General features: G+C 36.3%; 1 protein-coding gene across 7 annotated transcripts in view; it reads left to right on the forward strand.

Annotated features, from left to right (window-relative positions):
- PPHLN1 (periphilin 1) overlaps window positions 1-19,430 on the forward strand; it is a 156,121-nt gene that overhangs the window by 91,192 nt on the left and 45,499 nt on the right. For all 7 annotated transcript variants that reach the window (XM_059402918.1, XM_059402913.1, XM_059402917.1 and 4 more), the window contains one exon: window positions 15,204-15,344. In XM_059402918.1, the coding sequence (XP_059258901.1) occupies window positions 15,204-15,344 (141 nt within the window). The remainder of the gene's footprint in view (window positions 1-15,203; window positions 15,345-19,430) is intronic.

Consider the following 19,430-nt stretch of genomic DNA (forward strand, 5'->3'; position numbering starts at 1 on the left):
GAGGAAGCAGGCTCCCCGCTGAGCAGAGAGCCCGATGTGGGGCTTGATCCCAGGGCCCTGAAATCATGACCTGAGCCGAAGGCAGAGGCTTTAACTCACTGAGCCACCAGGCGCCCCCATAAGAGACTCTTAATCTCACAAAACAAACTGAGGGTTGCGGTGGGGGCGGGGGAGGGGGATAGGGAGAGGGTGGTTGGTTTATGGACACTGGGGAAAGTATGTGCTAGGTAAGGTGAGTGCTGTGAAGTGTGTAAACCTGGCGATTTACAAACCTGTACCCCTGGGGCTAATAATACATTATATGTTAATAAAAAATAAAAAGTTTTTAAAAAGATATATTCATCTTCCCCATCATTTTTATACCTCTTAATTGGGGGAAAAAAAGAAAACAAGAGTCCTCACTATCAACCTTCCCCAGATTTTAAATATTTTACTTATTGCTTGAGTGGATCTTGACTCTTAATAGTCAGTGACATTGAGTCTAGAAAGACTTTCTTTTTAACCTCCTTATTTTTTATTTTGAATTAAGTAAAAAACAGTAAGAATCTGTAAGTGGGATGATAGGTCAGCCATGATGTTTTGTTGAACCAAAGGCAAGGTAAGTGAGGGTAGGATTGAGATCTCTTTGATATGTTTGTTACAGGGTATACATCATTAATGTTGAGCAACAACGTCAATTTCATAGCACTGTCTACAATGTTTTTCAAGTTAGTTTGATACTTTCTTATACTGGAAATAAAGCATTTGGGAAATTTTTATGATTTTCTTTTATTTAAAAACCTAATCCCACCTGTCATTTATTAACATTTTGCTCAGATAGTAACTTTTGTTATCTGTCAGTTTTTACATAGTTACTCTTTTCTGTGATCTGTGCTTTTTGAGAAATAGAATTTTGACTTTGATTCTGTTAACTTGTATCTGATTTGATAGAATAAACTGGAAGGAAAAAAGGACTTTGCTAGGAAAGAGATTGGTATAATACTGTGTGTGTGTGTGTGTGTTTAAATGTACTTGTGACAGTATTTTTATTTTATGGGGTTTTTTAAAAAGTTTTTTTAAAAAGATTTTATTTATCTGAGAGGGAGAGAGGGATTGAATGAGTGGGGAAAGGGGCAAAGGGAGAAGCAGATTCCCCGCAGAGCTGGGAGTTTGACGTGGTACTTGATACCAGGACCATGGGATCATGAACTGAGTTGAAGGCAGATTTTTTTTTTTTAATTTATTTATTTATTTGACAGATAGAGAGTACAAGTAGGCAGAGCAGTAGGCACAGGGAGAAGCAGACTCCCCGCTGAGCAGGGAGTCCGATGTGGGGCTCGATTCCAGCACCCTGGGATCATGACCCAAGCCGAAGGTAGTTGCTTAACAGACTGAGCCACCCAGGCACCCCTGAAGGCAGATGTTTAACCAACTGAGCCACCCAGGTGCCCTGAAAAAAATTTTTTTTAAAGATTTTATTTATTTATTTGACAGAGAGCGATCACAAGTAGACAGAGAGGCAGGCAGAGAGAGAGAGGGAAGCAGGCTCCCTGCTGAGCAGAGAGCCTGATGCAGGACTCGATCCCAGGACCCCGAGATCATGACCTGACCTGAAGGCAGCGGCTTAACCCACTGAGCCACCCAGGCACCCCTGAAGATTTTTTTTAAAGGAATCTCTACACCCATCCTGGGGCTCAAACAAAGCAACACTGAGATCAAGAGCTACATGCTCTACCAACTGAGCCAACCATGCAGTTCTTTCTGTAAGTTACTTAAGTAATCATCCATGTACTTCAGAAACATTGTGTAGGTTTATTTTTATGACTGGAGAGAGATTAAATATTTATTTTTCCAGTTTTGCCTCAGGGGTACAGTTCTGTGAATCATCAGTCTTACACAATTCACAGCACTTGTCATAGCACATACCCTCCCCAATGTCCATCACCCAGCCACCCCATCTCTCCCTAACATTAAGATTGTGACTACTCTAAGTACCTCATATATGTGGAATTGTAAGTATTTATCGTCTGTGATTGGCTCCTTCAGTTTGTGTAATGTCCTCAAGGGTCATCCATATTGTAGCATATCACAGAATTTCCTTCCTTATTGAAGCTCAGTAATATTCCATTGTGTATATGGAATTTTGCTTATCCATTCATCTGTCAGTAGATACTTGGATTGCTTCTACATTTAGCTGTTGTGAATGATGCTGCTATGAACATATATATCCAAATATCTTTGAGACCCTGCTTTCAGTTCTTTTGAATATGTATTCAGAAGTGGAATTCCTGGGGGCGCCTGGGTGGCTCAGTGGTTAAAGCCTCTGCCTTCAGCTCAGGTCATAATCTCAGGGTCCTGGGATCAAGTTCTGCATTGGGCTCTCTGCTCAGCAGGGAGCCTGTCCTCCTCCTTGTCCTCTCTCTCTCTGCCTGCCTCTCTGCCTGCTTGTGATCTGTCTGTCAAAAAAAAAAAATCTTAAAATAAAAAAGTGGAATTCCTGGATCATATGGTAATTGTATTTTTAATTTTTTAAGGAACTTCCATACTGTCTTCCACAATGACTGTACTATTTTATATTCCCACCAACAGTACGTAAGAGTTTGTAATTGCTCCACATCCTCACCATCACTTACAGTTTTCTGGGTTTGGGCTAGTAGCCACCCTGATGGGTGTGAGGTCGTATCTCATTATAGTTTTGATTTGCATTTCACTAATGACTAGTGATGTTTTCCCTTGTGCTTAATGGCCCTCCATACATCTTCTTTGAAGAAATGTGTATTTAAGTCTATTGCTTATTTTTTTTTGTTTCCTTGTTGTTGAGTTTTAGAAGTTTTCTATATATTCTATACCTAATCCCTTATCAGATATATGATTTGCAAATATTTCTCCCATTCTGTGGGCTACCTTCTTACTCTGTTAATAGTGCTATTTGATATGCATTAAGCTTAATCATTAAGTCCAGTTTTTCTATTTTTTCTTTTGTTACCTGTACCTTTGATGTCTTGAAGAAGAAATCAGTGGCCAATCTAAAGTCACGAAGCTTTTGTCCTGTGTTTTCTTCTAAGAGTTTTATTATTTTAGGTCCTACATTTAGGTCCTTGTTCCATTATGAGTTAATTTTTATATATGGTGTTAGGATAGGGTCCAGCTTCATTCTTTTGCATGTTGATATCCAGTTTTTCAGTATCATCTGTTGAAAGGGGTGTAGTTTTCCCATTGTATGGTCTTGGCATCCTTGTTAAAAAACATTTAACCTGTATGTGACTTCTGGGCTCTTTTCTATTCCAGTGGTTTATATGTTTGTCTTTATTCCAGTATTACACTGATTTGATTAAAGTAGCTTGGTGGTAAGTTTTGAAATCAGGAAGTGTAGGTCTTCCGCTTTTGTTCTTTTTCAAGGCTTATTTTAGGTATCCTGGGTCCCTTCAGATTCCTTATGAATTTTAGTAGAGGGTTTTTTTTTCCTTATTTCTGTAAAAAATGGCATTGGTATTTTGGTAGGGAGTGCCTGAAAATGTAGATTGCTTTGGGTATTATTGACATTTTAATAATATTAAGTCTTTGCAGTGTGTGCACATGGGAAGTGTTTTCATTTATGTTTTATTTCAGCAGTGTTTTTATAGTTTTCATTATACAAAGTTTTCATCTCCTTGGTTAATTCCTAAATTTTGTCCTTTTTGATGCTATCGTAAGTGGAATTCTTCTGTGATTTACTTTTTAAATTATTTTGTTGTTCATCTACAGAAATGCAGTTAATTTTTACCTGTTGAGTTTGTATCTTGCTACTTTGCTGAATTCATTTATAGTATGTGTGTGTGTGTGTAATCTTTAGGGTTTTCTACATATAAGGTCATATCTGCAAAAAGAGAATTTTATTTATTCCTTTCTAATTTGCATACCCCTTCTCCTCTCTCCTCTCCTTCCCTAACTGTTCTGACTAAAACTCCCAGTACTGTTTTGCATAGAAGTGGTGAAAGCAGGGATCCTTGCCTTGTCCCTAATCTTAAAGAAAGGTCAGTGTTTCAGTATTGAGTGTGAGGCTAGCTGTGGGTTTTTCATATATGGCTTTTATTATGCAGTTTACTTCTAGTCCTAGTTTGTTGAGTATCATCATGAAAGGGTGTTAAATTTTGTCAAATGCTTCTTCCATATGAATTCAGGTGATTGTATAGATTTTTCCCCATCATTCTGTTGATGTAGAGTATTACATTGATCAATTTTCCTGTGTTGAACTATCCCTTGCATTTCAGGAATAAATCCCTCTTGTGCATGATGTATAATCCTTTTAATATGCTGCTGAATGCTTTTTGCTAGTGTTTTGTTGAGATTTTTGGCGTCAGTGTTCCTAAGGGTATCAGACTGTGTAGCTTTTGTTGTAATGTCTTTGTCTGGCTTTGGTTTCGAGGTAATAATGTCCCCTTAGAAAGAATTAGGAAGTGTTCCTTTCTCTTCAGTTTTTTTGAAAGAGTTTTAAAAGGCTTGATATTAGTTCTTTAAAATTTTTTTTTTAAGATTTTATTTATTTATTTGAAATTGAGAGAGAGAGAGATCACAAGTAGGCAGAGAGGCAGGCAGAGAGAGGGAGAAGCAGACTCCCCGCTGAGCAGAGAGCCTGATGCGGGCCGGATCCCTGGACCCTGGGGTCATGACCTGAGCCGAAGGCAGAGGCTTAACCCACTGAGCCACCCAGGCGCCCTGTTGGGAGATTTTTGATTACTGATGTCAGTTTCCTTAGAAGTTACAAGTCTATTTAGATTTTCTATTTCTTCTTGACTTAGTCTTGGTAGGTTTTGTATTTCTAGGAATTGTCCATTTTATTTATCCTGTTAGTCAGCATGCAGTTGTTCATAATATTCTCTTAATAATCCTTATTTCTATACAATTGGTAGTAACGTTCGCACTTTCATTTTTGATTTTTGTAATTTGAGTCTTCTCTTTTTTTTTCCTTGGTCCTTCCAGCTAAAGGTTTGTCAATCATGATCTTTTTGAAGAACCAGCTTTTCATTTCTTTGATTTTTTTTTCTTTTCTTTCTTTCCTTCTTTCTTTCTTTTTTTTTTTTTTAAGATTTTATTTATTTATTTATTTGACAGAGAGGGACACAGCAAGAGAGGGAACAGAAGCAGGGGGAGTGGCAGGGGCAGAAGCAGCCTTCCTGCCGAGCAGGGAGCCCAATACGGGGCTCGATCCCAACCAGGACCCTGGGATCATGACCTGAGCTGAAGGCAGAGGCTTAGAAGACAGACACTTAACAATTGGGGGTACCCCCCGAGGTGCCCCATGATTTTTTTCTCGTTTTCTATTTATTTCATTTACCTATGCTCTAATCTTTATTTCTTTCCTTCCGCTAGCTTTGGGTTTAGTTCTGTTTTTTCTAGTTACTTAAGTTGTAAGTTAGGTTATTGATTTGAGTTTGTTCTTGTTTTTTTAATATAAGTGTTTATAGCCATTAATTCCCTCTTAGCACTGGTTTGCTGCTTCTCCTAAGTTTTTATACATTGTGTTTTCACTTTCTTTGTCTCTAAGTATTTTCCTACTTTTCATGTGATTTCTTCTTTGGCTCATTGCTTATTTAAAATTGTGTTGTTCAATTTCCACAATTTTATGAATTTTCCAGTTTTACTTTTTAAATTTATTGACATTTTATATATGGCCTAACACTTAAGTCTGTTGAAATACCGTCTCATGCACTTGAGAATATATTCTGTTGTTGTTGGATAGCATGACCTTTGTCTGTTAGATCTACTTTGTGGATTGTCTTGTTTAAGTCCTCTGTTTCCTTACTTTTATCTGATTTTTCTTTCCATTATTGTGGCAAGGGTACTGAAATTTTTAACTGTTACTGTATAACTATTATTTCTCCTTTCAGTGAATCTGGCATTTTTTACTTCATATATTTTGATGCTGTGTCATTAGGTCAATAGATACTTGTAATTGTTAAATCTTCTTGCTGCATTGAACCTTTTATTAATATATAATACCTTGTCTCTTATAACATTTTTTGATTTAAAGTCTGTTTTGACTGATATTGGTATAGCCACACCTACTTTTTTTTAAGTTACTATTTGCATGGAATATCTTTTTCCATCCTTTTACTTTCAACATGTTTGTGTCTTTGAGTCTGAAGTAAGTCTCTTGTAGACAGTCTATTGTTGGGTCATGTGTTTTTATCCGTTCTGCCAATCTTTGTCCTTTGATTGGAGGGTTTAATCCATTAAAACTTAATTAATTACTGAGAAGAAGGGCTTCTATCATTGGGCTATTGTTTTTTACATGCCATGTAATTGTCCCTCATCTTCTGCATTCTTATATTCTTTTGTTTAATTGATTTTGTGGGGGACGGGTAGTGAAATGTTAGATTCTTTCTTAATTTCTTTTTGTATATGTTCTGTGCGTATTATCTTTGTGGTTACCACAAGGATTACATTTATATCCTAAGGATATACACTAATTTGTATTTATATCAGTTTAAGTTCAATAATATACAAAAACTCTGCTCCTCTACAATTCCATCTTTACCCCTTTTAGTTTTTGATGTCACAAAATTATATCTTTTTATACATTTTGTGCCCCAAAACATAAACTAATAATTCTTTTAAATTCAGTAGTCTCTTGAGTTATCTAGAAAACAAAATTTGGAGTTATAGTAATATTAGCTTTTTCTTTTTCTTTTTCTTTTTTTTTTTTTTTTAAGTGGGCTCTACACCCACCAGAGAGCCCAGTGCCGGGCTTGAACTTCATGACTCTGAGATCAAGACCTGAGCTGAGATCAAGAGGTGGAAGTTTAATGAGTGAGCCACCGAGGCATGCTGCATTACTGTTAGCCTTTACACTAATAGTGTTCTTTAAATTTATTAGTCTCTTAAATCCAGTGTAGAAAACAAAAGAAAAAAAAGTGCAGTTGCAGAGCATTGGTACAATAATACTAGTTTTTATAATTGCCTATGTAATTATTTTTATAGAGGTCTTTATTCTCCAGAAGTCTTTGAATTACTGTGGAGTATCCTTGTAGGATCCCCTTGAGCATTTATTGCAGGGCAGATTTAGTAGCCATAACTTCCCTCAGGTTTTGTTAATCTGAGAATGTCTTAATTTTTCCCTCATTTCTGAAGGACAATTTTCCTAGATATAGAATTCTTGGTTGATAGTTTTTCTTTTATTACGGTTGACATTTGAACTGTATAGGTCCACTTATATGTCGATATTTTTCAGTAAATGTGTTGGAAAAGTTTTTTGAGATTTGCAACAATTTAAAAAGACTCACAGACAAACTTTGTAGCATAGAAATACCCCCCAAATTATGAAAAGGTTAGATATTTTAAGAATGCAATGTATAATACATATAGCATACAAAATATATAGTGATTGTGTTATCATTAAGGCATCTGATTAATATTAGGCTATTACGATTTTGGAGAGTCAAAAGTTATACAGAGACTTGATTGTGTGGGTGGTTGCCCCCGCCCTTTACCGTATTGTTCAGAGTCAACCATACTTTGATTATGGGTCTACTGTAATCTTGCCTCCAGAGTTTCTGATGAGAAATCTGCTAATCTTCATGAATTTCCCTTGTATATGATATTTGCTTTTCACTGCTTTCAGTATTCTCTTTTACTTTGTCTTTTGAAAATTTGATTGTAATGTATTTTCGTGTGAGCATCTTTGAGTTCATCTTACTTAGGTTTTGTTGAGCTTCTTAGATGTTGATATTCAAGTCTTCATCAAATTTGGAAAGTTTAAAACTATTATTTATTCAAATATTTTTTGCTGCTTTCTCTCTTTTAGATCTCCCACAATGCATATGTTGACCCACTTGCTGGTGTCCCAACAGATTCCTTAGGCTGTTCACTTTTCTTTAATCTTTTTTTTTCTCAGACTCTATAATTTTTGTGTTTCTGTCTTCAAATTCACTGATTCTTTCTTTTGTGTACTCAATTCTGCCTTTGGATCCCTTTAGCAAAATTTTCATTTCAGTTATTATACTTTTCAGTTTTGTAGTTTATTTTTTTATTTTATTTTTTTTTAAGATTTTATTTATTTATTTATTTGACAGAGAGACACAGTGAGAGAGGGAACACAAGCAGAGGGAGTGGGAGAGGGAGAAACAGGCTTCCTGCAGGGCAGGGAGCCCGATGTGGGGCTCGATCCCAAGACCCTGAGATCATGACCTGAGCCGAGGGCAGATGCTTAATGACTGAGCCACCCAGGTGCCCCGGCTTTGTAATTTATTTGTGGTTTCTTTTTAGGTTTTCTCTCTCTTCATTTGTATTTTATTTTGTTCACATATCATTTTCTTGGCTTTTTTTCACATCATTCTTTAATTCTTTGGGCAATTTGAGACAGTAGTTTTAAAGTTTTTTTCTGACAGACCTACCATTAGGTATTTTTCAGAGACAGTTTATATTGGTTTATTTTTTTTCCTTCAAGGGGCCTTACTTTCCTGTTTCTTTTATGCCTTGTGATTTTTTTTGTTGAACACTGTGCATTTGAACTTAATAACTGGTAATTCTGGAAACGAGATTTCTCCCTGCCCCCACCCCCAGCTTTTCTATTATTGTATGGTGTCTGTGTGCTGGCGTAAATTGGGTGTAAATTGAAGGTCTTCTCAGGTCATTTTGAGTCTTGGAATGCATAGTCACTTTTTAACTTTCCCCATATAAGCAGGTTTTTTTGTTTTGTTTTGTTTTTGTTTTTGTTTGTTTGTTTGTTTTTAAGATTTTATTTATTTATTTGACAGACAGAGATCACAAGTAGGCAGAGAGGCAGAGAGAGAGAGAGGAGGAAGCAGGCTCCCTGCCGAGCAGAGAGCCCGACGTGGAGCTCGATCCCAGGAACCTGGGATCATGACCTGAGCCGAAGGCAGAGGCTTTAACCCACTGAGCCACCCAGGCGCCCCTGTTTTTGTTTTTTTAATGTCCTAATATTAACATCTAGCTTTCAAAAAGGGAAAGAAGTGAAAAATAAAGGAAAAACGGTACCAGTCCCTTAATTCCCACCAGTCACTTCGGCTATAATGAGAGGGGTTTGCAGTAATAGTAAGAGATATAACAACAATGGCTATCCACCGTTTTCTGATCACAAGCAACAGTCAGTGATCAGAGCACAGACTCTGGATATTTGGAAAACGGGCTCCTTTTTGCCTAGCCTGGCTCCTGTAAGCTATGTGCAAGCTGCTTCAAGGAACATAGGTACCTTCCCACCAAGTGGCTGAGAATGGGGATGGGTAGTTGCTATTGTGCTGAGAGCTGAAGTAAACCTTCGTTTACCATCTGTGTTGTCTGTTGGAAGTTACAAGCCTTCAGAAAAGTCCAGAGTTCCAAAATAGTTGCATCAGTTCAAGTTTGCCAGTGCAGTTGTTATTTACACTGGGAGACAGATTTCTGATGCTTCCTATGGTGACATCTTCCCTGATTTCTAACCCTTTCTTTCTTAAGTGAGTCAGGTTTTCAGTTTAATTAGATCCCTTAAAACTTATAATTCAGATTCGTGAAAACCTCTCTCTCTCTCTGTCTGCCTCTCTGCCTACTTGTGATCTCTGTCAAATAAATAAAATCTTAAAACCATATTGTTGGATTTGGTGTGCTAGTATTTTGCTGAGGATTTTTTGCATCTATGTTCATGAGAGATACTGGCCTGTATTTCTCTCTCTCTCTCTTTCTCTCTCTCTCTCTCTTTTTTTTTTTTTTTTTTTTGTGGTGTTTTTATCTGGTTTTGATATCAGGGTAATGCTGGCCTCCTAGAAATGAATTTGGAAATTTTCCTTTCTCTTGTGTGTTTTTGGAATAGTTTGAGAAGAGTAGGTATTAACTCTTCTTTTAAATGTTCAGTAGAATTCACCTGTAAAGTCACCTAGTCCCAGACTTCTGTTTTTTGGGAGTTTTTTGTTTATGGAGTCCATTTCTTTGCTGGTAAGTGGTCTGTTCAAATTTTTTCTTTTCCTGCTTTTTCAGTTTTGGTAGGTTCTATGATTCTAGGAATTTATCCATTTCTCCTAGGTTGTCTAATTTGTTGGCATACACTTTTTCATAATAATCTCTTGTAATTGTTTGTGTTTCTGTGTTGTTTGTTATTTCTCTTCTCTCATTTGTGACTTTTATGTATTTGAGCCCTTTTCTTGATAAATCTGGCGAGAGGTTTATCAATTTCAGTGATTTTTTTGTTTTCAGAAAAATAGCTGGTTTCATTGTTCTATTGCTTCTTTAGTTTCTGTATCAATTTTTTCTGCTAGAATATTACTTCTTTCTTTCTGCTGATTTTAGGTTTTGTTTGTTTTTCTTTTTCTAGCTTCTTTAGATATAAAGTTAAGTTGTTTATTTGAGATCTTTCTTGATTCGTGAGGTAGACCTGTATTGTTATATACTTCCCTCTTTGAACCCCTTTTCCTGAAGCTTTTGAACCATTGTGTTTTCATTTTCATTTGTTTCTGCGTACTTTTTAATTTATTTCCGGCTTGACCCAGTCATTGTTTAGTAGCATATTATTTAACCTCCATGTATTTTTGTTCTTTCCAGATTTTTTTCTTGTGGTTGACTTCTAGTTTTGTAACATTATAGTCCAAATAGACGCATGGTATGACTTTATTCTTTTGACTTTGTTGAGGCTTCTTTTGTGACCTTCTTTTGTATGTTCTCTGTTCTGGAATATGTTCCAAGTGCACATGAAAAGAATATGTATTCTGCTCTTTTAGGTTGAAATGTTCTAAATATACCTGTTCAATCCATGTCGTCCAGTGTGTCATTCAAAGCCATTGTTTCCTTGTTGATTTTCTCTTTAGATTATCTGTCTACTGATGTGGGTAGGCTATTAAAATCTTCTACTGTTATGGTATTATTATTGATCAGTTCCTTTATGCTCATTATTAACTATTTTATGTATTTGGGTGCTCCCATGTTGGGTGCATAAATATTTACGTGTTATATCTTCTTGTTGGATTGTCTCCTTTATAATTGTGTAGTATCATCATATCATCTTTAGTCTTTTATTACAGTCTTTGTTTTAAAGTCTATTTGGTATAAATACTGATATAAATACTGTTAATCTGGCTTTCTTTTGACATCCATTTGCCTGATAAATGTTTCTCCATTCCTTTACTTTCCATCTATGAGTATATTTAGGTCTAAAGTGAGTCTCTTGTAAGCATCATATAAATGAGTCATATAAATGAGTCTTCTTATCCATTCTGTCACCCTGTGTCTGTTGATTTACATTCCATTTACACTCAAAGTAATCACTGATAGATATGTATTTATTGCCATTTTATTACCTGTTTTGTGTTTGTTTCTGAAGATTTTCTCTGAGCCTTTTCTTTCTCTCTCATAGTTTTGATGGTTTTCTTTAATGATATATGTGAATTTTTTTCTCTTTATACTTTGCATTATTTATTAGTGCTTTTTGTTGGAATCATTAGGTTTGAATATAACATCTTCTGCATATAGCAGTCTGTATTAAGCCAATGGCTGTTTAAGTTTGAACCCATTCTTTATTCCTCCTCATCTGTTGTCATATTTTACATTCTTTTACTTTGTGTTTCTTGATTGATATTTTAACAAAAATACTCATTTTTAGTGCTTTTCCGTTTCCTTCCTTCATACTTTCACTTTTGGTCTTCCTTTCCACTTAAAGAGTTCCCTTTAAAATTTCATTCAGGGCTGGTTTAGTAGTCATGAACTCCTTTAGTTTTCGTTTGTCTGGGAAATTCTTTATCTCTCCCTCTTTTCTGAATGATAGTCTTGCTGGATAGAGTATTCTTGGCTCTGGATTTGTCTTGTTCAGCACATTGTGTATAGCGTGCCACTTTTTTCTAGCTTGGAAAGTTTCTGCTGAAAAATCCCCTGGTAGCCTTATGGGGTTTCCCTTGTATGTAACTGTCTTGTGTTGTCTTGCTGCTTTTAAAAATTTTTTCTTTATTGGTACATTTTGCCACTTTTGTTATAACATGTCTTGGTGTGGATCTGCTTTTGCTGATTTTATTGGGCTTTGTCTGTGCCTCTTGGATCTAAATATGTTTCCTTCTACACATTAGGGGAAGTTTCCAGCTGTTAGCTTTCAAATAAATTTTCTGCCCCCTTTTCTCTCTCTCTCTCTCTCTCTCTCCTTCTTCTGGGACTCCTATATTGTGAATGTTTTTATGTTTGGTGGAGTCACTGAGTTCCCTAAGTCTCTTTTTTGCATAATTCTTCTTTCCCTCTTTTGTTCATCTGCTTACTTTCCATTATTCTATCTTCTACCTCATTAATTCATTCCTCTGCCTCTTCCAGCCTGCTATCATTTTATCCATCATATCTTGCTTATTGCACTCCTCATCTCTGATTTTTTCTTTTTCATCTCTATGTTAAGGGTCTTGCTGATGTCTTCCACTCTTTTCTCAAGACCAGTGAGTATCCTTATGATCATTGTTTTAAATAGCCCATCAGGCATGTTACTTCTGCCTGTTTTGCTTAGATCTCTGGCTGTGACTTTGTCCTGTTCTTTTATTTGGGACAGATTTCTCTGTCTTCTCATTTTGTCTGAGTCTCTGTGTCTGTTGCTGTGTTTTAGGAAAGTCACCTGTGTATTCTGTTCTTGAGGGTAATGGCCTTCTGAAGAAGAGGTCTTGTAGTGACCTGCTGTGTCATGTCCCCTGTTCCCTAGGGCCTGGCACTTCCATGAATCTCTCCAGTGTGTGCTGTGTGTGCTCCATTGTTTTTTCTTGGCCTCTTATCCTTCAGGCCAGTCCTCTGGAGAGACTGTCTTTGTCTGTTGGGCGGTGTTTTGCCCTTGGCCTGAACGTGGTATGTTTTAACCTGATGTGTTCTGGTGTGCTTGTGAAATGAGACCTGTCACCACTGTAGCCAGAGATGAGGCTGTGCAAAACTCCTGGGTGTGGAGACAGGATGTAGGCAAGGGTTTGGGCCAGTCTAATGGCAAGGGTGCCTACCATGCTGGAACTGAGGCCAGGGTGACTAGGAAGGGCAGTTCTACCAGAGTGTGTGTCTGTTGGAGGAAGGGGGGTTGGGCCTTGGTGTAAACAAGTTAAATAGGGAGTGTTGGCACTGCATTGGTTCCCACAGGTGCCTCTGTGCTTATGCTGAGGGGCTGGAGAAGGAAATGGTGACTGCTCGTTCCTTTGTTCCAGGAGGGTTCTCTCCATGAACACTGCCTCTCTGGGACACACTCCCAAGATGAAGGAATAACCTCCTCACTCTGTGCCCCAGGCACTCTTCAGATCACTGTTTTTAGTCGGTGTGTATGAGGGCAGTTTGTCCCACCTTCTCTCCAAGACCAGCCCCAGCGCCTGGGGGCTTTCCCTTAGCCAAGCCCACTGACCTTTAGAATTCCAGGTTTTAGGAGCCACTGGTTGCAAGAACTCAGTGGAATTCATCCCCTCTTGCTTCCAAGCCAGTTGCTATGGGGGATTCATTTTCTCCAGCCACACTCTTGTGTGTTAGTCTGTCTCTCACCCTTCTCCACTATTGCAGTAGTCACCATCCGTTTTTTCTCTCTCAAGCCATATCTCTGCACTTCCTACTTTCTTCAGGATGGCCTCTTTTCTACCTTTAGTTGTAAAATTCTGCCAGTCTTCATGTTGATTTCTAGAGTATTTAGGAAGATAGTTACTTACTTGAATTTGTGGGTTGAGACAAGCCTAGGGTCCTCCTACTATGCTGTCACCTTCCTATCTCTATCACACAATAAATTTTTAAAAATTTTTATTCAAATTCCAGTTAGTTAACATACAGTGTAATATTAGCTTCAGGTGTACAAAATAGTTATTCAGTACTTCCATGCATCAGCCGGTCCTCACCACAACAAATGTCCTCTTTAATCTCCATCACCTGTTTAACACATCCCTCCACTCACCTCCCCTCTGGTAACCACCAGTTCTCTATAGTTAAGAATCTTTTTCTTATTTTTTCTTTTTTTTTGTTTTTCCTTTGCTCGTTTGTTTTGTTTTTTAAATTCCATATATGAATGAAATCATATGGCATTTGTTTTTTTCTGACTGACTTACATCACTTAGAATAATATATTCCAGCTCCATTCACGTCACTGTGTGTGGCAATACTTCATTTTTTTTTTGATGGCTGAGTAATATTCCTGTGTGTGTGTGTGTGTGTGTGTGTACACACCACATCTTTCTTATCCCTTAGTTGATGGGCACTTGGGCTGTTTCCATAATTTGGCTATCATAGATAATGCTGCTGTAAATGTCACACAGTAAATTTTTTTAAATGATTTTATTTATTTGAGAGAGAGAGACAGCACGAGTTGGGGGAGTGGCAGGGGTGGAAGGAGAAGTGGACTCCCCATCGAGCATGGAGCCTGACACAGGGCCCCATCCCAGGATCCTTTTTTTTTTTTTTTTTAAGATTTTTCTTTCTTTATTTGACAGAGATCACAAGTAGTCAGAGAAGCAGGCAGAGAGAGAGGAGGAAGCAGGCTCCCTGCTGAGCAGAGAGCGCGATGCAGGACTCGATCCCAGGACCCTGAGATCATGACCTGAGCCAAAGGCAGAGGCTTTAACCCACTGAGCCACCCAGGCGCCCCCCCCCATCCCAGGATCCTGAAGTCAGATGCATAACCAACTGAGCCACCCAGGAACCCCCACAGTAAATTTTTGAATAAACAAATGAGTATAGTTAAATAATTGTTTTCCCTCACTTTTTTAAAGTTTTTATCTTTTCTACAAAAGTGTTATTGGAAAGTATAGTAGTCAGCTATGAGCTTTTTTGTGGGATTATGTATTTAATGAATTATTACTATGAAATAGAAGTGATTATTATTGCTTTGGGGATTTTTCTTTTCGGTGATTTCAATAAATTTTTATGCTGTAGGAGCAAGGTATTTTTAACTTCCTAAAGTAGAGCCCATTTCCATGTGCTTTTTTAATATGCTTATGTGTGCCGATCTCTTCCAATTAGGCTTTTTCTCTTCAGTGTTTCTGAAATAGATTGCTTAAGGAATAGTTATAGAACAGAACCTTCTAGCTGTATCTTAATATAATGTGAAATATAATTTTTGGAATGAAGTAAGCTTAGATGCTTTGTCTTACCTAAAATTTTAAAAGTAGCTGTCATTTCCTCTTTGGACCTCCTCACATATGCTCATTATGCATGGCGAAGTTGAAAGTGTTTTCTTAAAACCGGTTGAATTTAGCACTTTCTCTTGATATGTTGTACCAATTAGTGCCTCTACGCATTCATCTTCAGTGCTATATGTAATTAAAGATTTCTAATTTTTTTTGAAGGCAGGATCCACAGCACCATTGTTTATTGACCAGCCAGAGGAGCCCGAGTCAAATGCAACAGATGGCATAGAATTATTTGAAGACAGTCAGCTAACCAGTCGCTCTAAAGCAATAGCATCAAAAACCAAAGAGATTGAACAGGTGAGAATTTAATCTTCTTTAAGTACATCATCTTTTGTTCCTATCACTTTGCACATGGTAGTTAAAGTATTTATTGAATGCGTGTATTTCATTTTGTTTTTCATGCATGATTCTGAAATTAGAATGTAAAAACCTGAAAATTGTTTGATTCAATTTCACAGTAATATTGATCAGTTTGGTCCCCTATTCCTGTTTACTTTTTTATTTTTTCAATAAAAAACAAACTCTATTTAGAGAATATCAATATGCTTGCTAGTATGAAGCAATTTTAAATTATTAAAATCAATAAGAATGGGCTGAAAGAAATTTTAAATATACCAAAATATTAGCAGATGATATTTTAGAATATTGGGATTACAGATATTTATATTTTTCATTTTACTTTTATGCATTTTTCAAATATTGAAGAAAAAGTGAAGGATAAGTGCATAGATTTAATGATGTCATTCTGAAAAGTTAGAATCTTGTTTTTAATTAAATGGTTTGCTTAAAGAATATTTATAGGTCAGAACTGTCTAGCTATATTTTACTGCAGTGTGAAATATATTTTTTCAATGAAATAAGCTTAGAGGCTTTGTCTTACCTATTGAGATTTAAAACCATTTTCTTTTAAATTGTCACATGGACTCATTATGCTTAGCAAAATTTAAAAATGTTTTAATGTGTAAATATTATCTGCCTCATAGTATATTATCACTTTAGAGGATTAAATGAAGTCAATAAAATTTGTCAGGGTTTTATAACATGTAACATGCAGTACAAATGTGTTTTTTCCCCCAGTATAGTTAACATACAGTGTAATATTAGTTTCAGATATACAGTATAGTGATTCAGCAATTCTGTACGTTACTCATTGTGTACAGGTGTTTTTGATGGTTACTCTCCAGTGCTTTGAGTAGATGTCCTATTGTTATATAGTCTTCTAAAACCTATTGGAAATTAAGAATAAAGTTAAGTCTTTTCTCAGGGTGCTTTCCAATTTCACATCAGCTAAAACCCATTTTCTGTAGTTGGATAGGAGATCATCTTAATTAAATCCTTATTGTGATTGTACAATTCATATTGATGCCACTCCAGTGGCAAAGGATAAGAATCTGGTTAGGAGATTTGTTATGTAAGCCAGTAGAATTTCAGACTGGTGGTGGTGAGCAGTGTCAGATGCCTGGAAGAACAGAAGGAAAGTGAAGAGTGAGAAAATCCTGTTTAATTTGTGATATGAAGGTGATTGGTGCCTTACAAATTACCAGTTAATTGACAGCATAAATAAAAGGTTTGCTCCTTTAGTGTATCTTCAACATCCATATGAATATCATTATCCTATGTAGAAATACTTTCCTTTTGTCCTTTTACTCTGACTTACTTTTCTTGGTGGTACTTTTTCTTTTTTTTTTAACCACTTGACATATGTTTTTATTTGCTTGTTTGTCCCCCCTCATCATAATGGAAGCTTCATGAGAGCAGTGACTATGTTTTATTACTTTATCTCCATTATCTTATATAGTGATTGGCACATAGTAGACTCAAATGAAGTATTTTCTATAGATGTTGAGTGGAGTCATAAACTTGTAAGTGACCTCTGAATAGCCTCTGAGTCACTGTCAGTTAGAGACTGCATCTTAACCTGACCACCTAACATGGTGCCTAAGCCCAGCACTTTGTAGTAAGTGCTAGGGAAGTGTTTATTGAATGAATGATTTAATATTTGCTTTTCTACCTAAACAGCAGTTCTTTAAAGGAGAGGCTCTTTTAAGAATATAACTGGTATCGCCTCTTGGCCTTTTGGCTAAGACCATGTGAAGAATATAACCGGTAGAAAATTTGAAATAGCAATGTATGGTAATTTTGTTCTCGTTTATTAATATTTCTGTCTCTTCTTGTTATTATTCATAGTTGATTTATTTGATCTTAAAAAGATCTGCCAGTCAGATGTGTACAGCCTAGCAGGATACACATAAAATTATTTAGTATGGAATTAATTTTTTGTAGTACTCTATAGACATCCATACATGTTTGACCTATAAGTATGCCTAGATTTGTTTTCATTTTTCCATTGTTCAAAAACACGTGAAAAATCTGACACTAAAGAATATTGAGATTATTATAGCAAAGACAAATGACCTAAAGAAGGAAAAATAAATCTAAAAGGAAATTTCTGTATTCTGATATGACTAAAGAAGTAAAGACAATTCTTAGAAGTGTTATAAAATAGATAATTTAATAATGTTAACTAATCTTAATTGTTAAAAATAAATTATCGTACTAAATAATGTTACCATATTCTCTTTTTAAAAGAGCACTTTAGGGGTGCCTGGGTGGCTTAGTGAGTTAAAGCCTTTGCCTTTGGCTCAGGTCATAATCCCTGGGTCCTGAGATCAAGCCCCGCATTGGGCTCTCTGCTCAGCAGGGAGCCTGCTTCCCCTCTTCTCTCTCTCTGTCAAATAAATAAATAAAATCTTGAAAAACAAAATTTTAAAAAAAGAGCACTTTGGTTTTCATATATTGACAAGAAAATCAAATTGAAAATCCCCAAGATGTTAGAAAGCTAGTAAATAATCACATATAATGATTTTATAAATTTGTGTCTAAAAGTTACAGTGACTTTTGAAAATGAAAAGTTAATAAGGGGATTTTCTCTGTTTTTAACTTTTGCATATTTTATTTTTAGAAATTAAATGCCAAATGGATAGGAATAATGTAAAGGCTTGAGAAAGCCGGATGGTAGTTACACAGCTGTCCAGTAATTATTCTTTATATTTTTCCACATGCTTGAAATACTCCATGATTTAAAAAAAAAAAAAAAAAAGAATAATAACCTAAGAAAGCCCATGTAGATGAGGACAACAATTCAAGCTTAGAATAATATGGAAATGTAAATATTGGGGCGCCTGGGTGGTTCAGTGGGTTAAGCCGCTGCCTTCGGCTCAGGTCATGATCTCAGGGTCCTGGGATCGAGTCCCGCATCGGGCTCTCTGGTTGGCAGGGAGCCTGCTTCCTTCCCTTCCTCTCTCTCTGCCTGCCTCTCTGCCTGCTTGTGATCTCTCGCTGTCAAATAAATAAATAAAATCTTTTAAAAAAAAAATGTAAATATTGGTGTAATGCCCAAGATGCTTTTTCTATCAACTGCAGTATGTTCAGATATCTTATAATAGAACATATAATTTTTTTAGGGTTTCTATATTCTTAAGCCCTTGAATCATAAGGAAATCATTAACTTGTAGCAGTATTGCAATGTAAAATAAATTTAATCTCTCTGGGCCAAAATTTGGTTTAATTCATTAAAATTAACCCACAAAGTGGCTATTTGATGTTTAAGGGCATACATATGGAGGTAGTTTGTATCTGAATCACTTCAGTGAGAGGGCAAATTCATGTTTTTTGCCACATTATTACCATCTCATCCCTGTGCATATAAGAATTTTGATAGGGTTGGAAATGTAGATGCTTTTTGAAAAAGCTCCCCATGTTATAGTCAAATATGGCAGAGAACCGCAGTCTAAATTCCTTGAGCCAGAAGACATCAGGTTGAGTCTCTTTGTGTTGCTAGAGATCATTTGAATCATCCTGCTCAATTGTACATAAATATCCTTTAGTGGAGATGACCTATTCTATTGCCACAACACATTTAGCCTCCTTATATTTTAGATCCTATGGTATATCTTCTTTTACCTTCATTTCCCCGGAGTTACCCAGTTTGGGCCACTTTTACTTTCACTTACCAGAATATTTTTCAAGGTTCTTAGCTTAGAGCGGGAGATTTCAGAATTTCTCCCGTCATTATAAGTAATACCTACATAGCCATCCTGTAAAAGTATAGGTGATTCATAATCTGTCTCAAGTGTTCAGCATTAACTCCTTGATTGTAATATCTCACAAGTCCTCACATACCTCTATTACTAAATTATCTGATTTGAAAGCGAATCTCACTACTTGCTATTTTGTCAGTGAGGAATCTTTGAATAAACTGTCACTTTGAACAAACCACACAAATTGACATCTGTATTACTACATTACCCTTCTTCTCTTTATTTCACCTCTGGGGATAAGGTAATATTTACTTTGACCATTTGGAACCCTTTTCATATTTAA

Source organism: Mustela nigripes, chromosome 6 (assembly GCF_022355385.1).
Source record: "Mustela nigripes isolate SB6536 chromosome 6, MUSNIG.SB6536, whole genome shotgun sequence".
NCBI lineage: Eukaryota > Metazoa > Chordata > Mammalia > Carnivora > Mustelidae > Mustela > Mustela nigripes.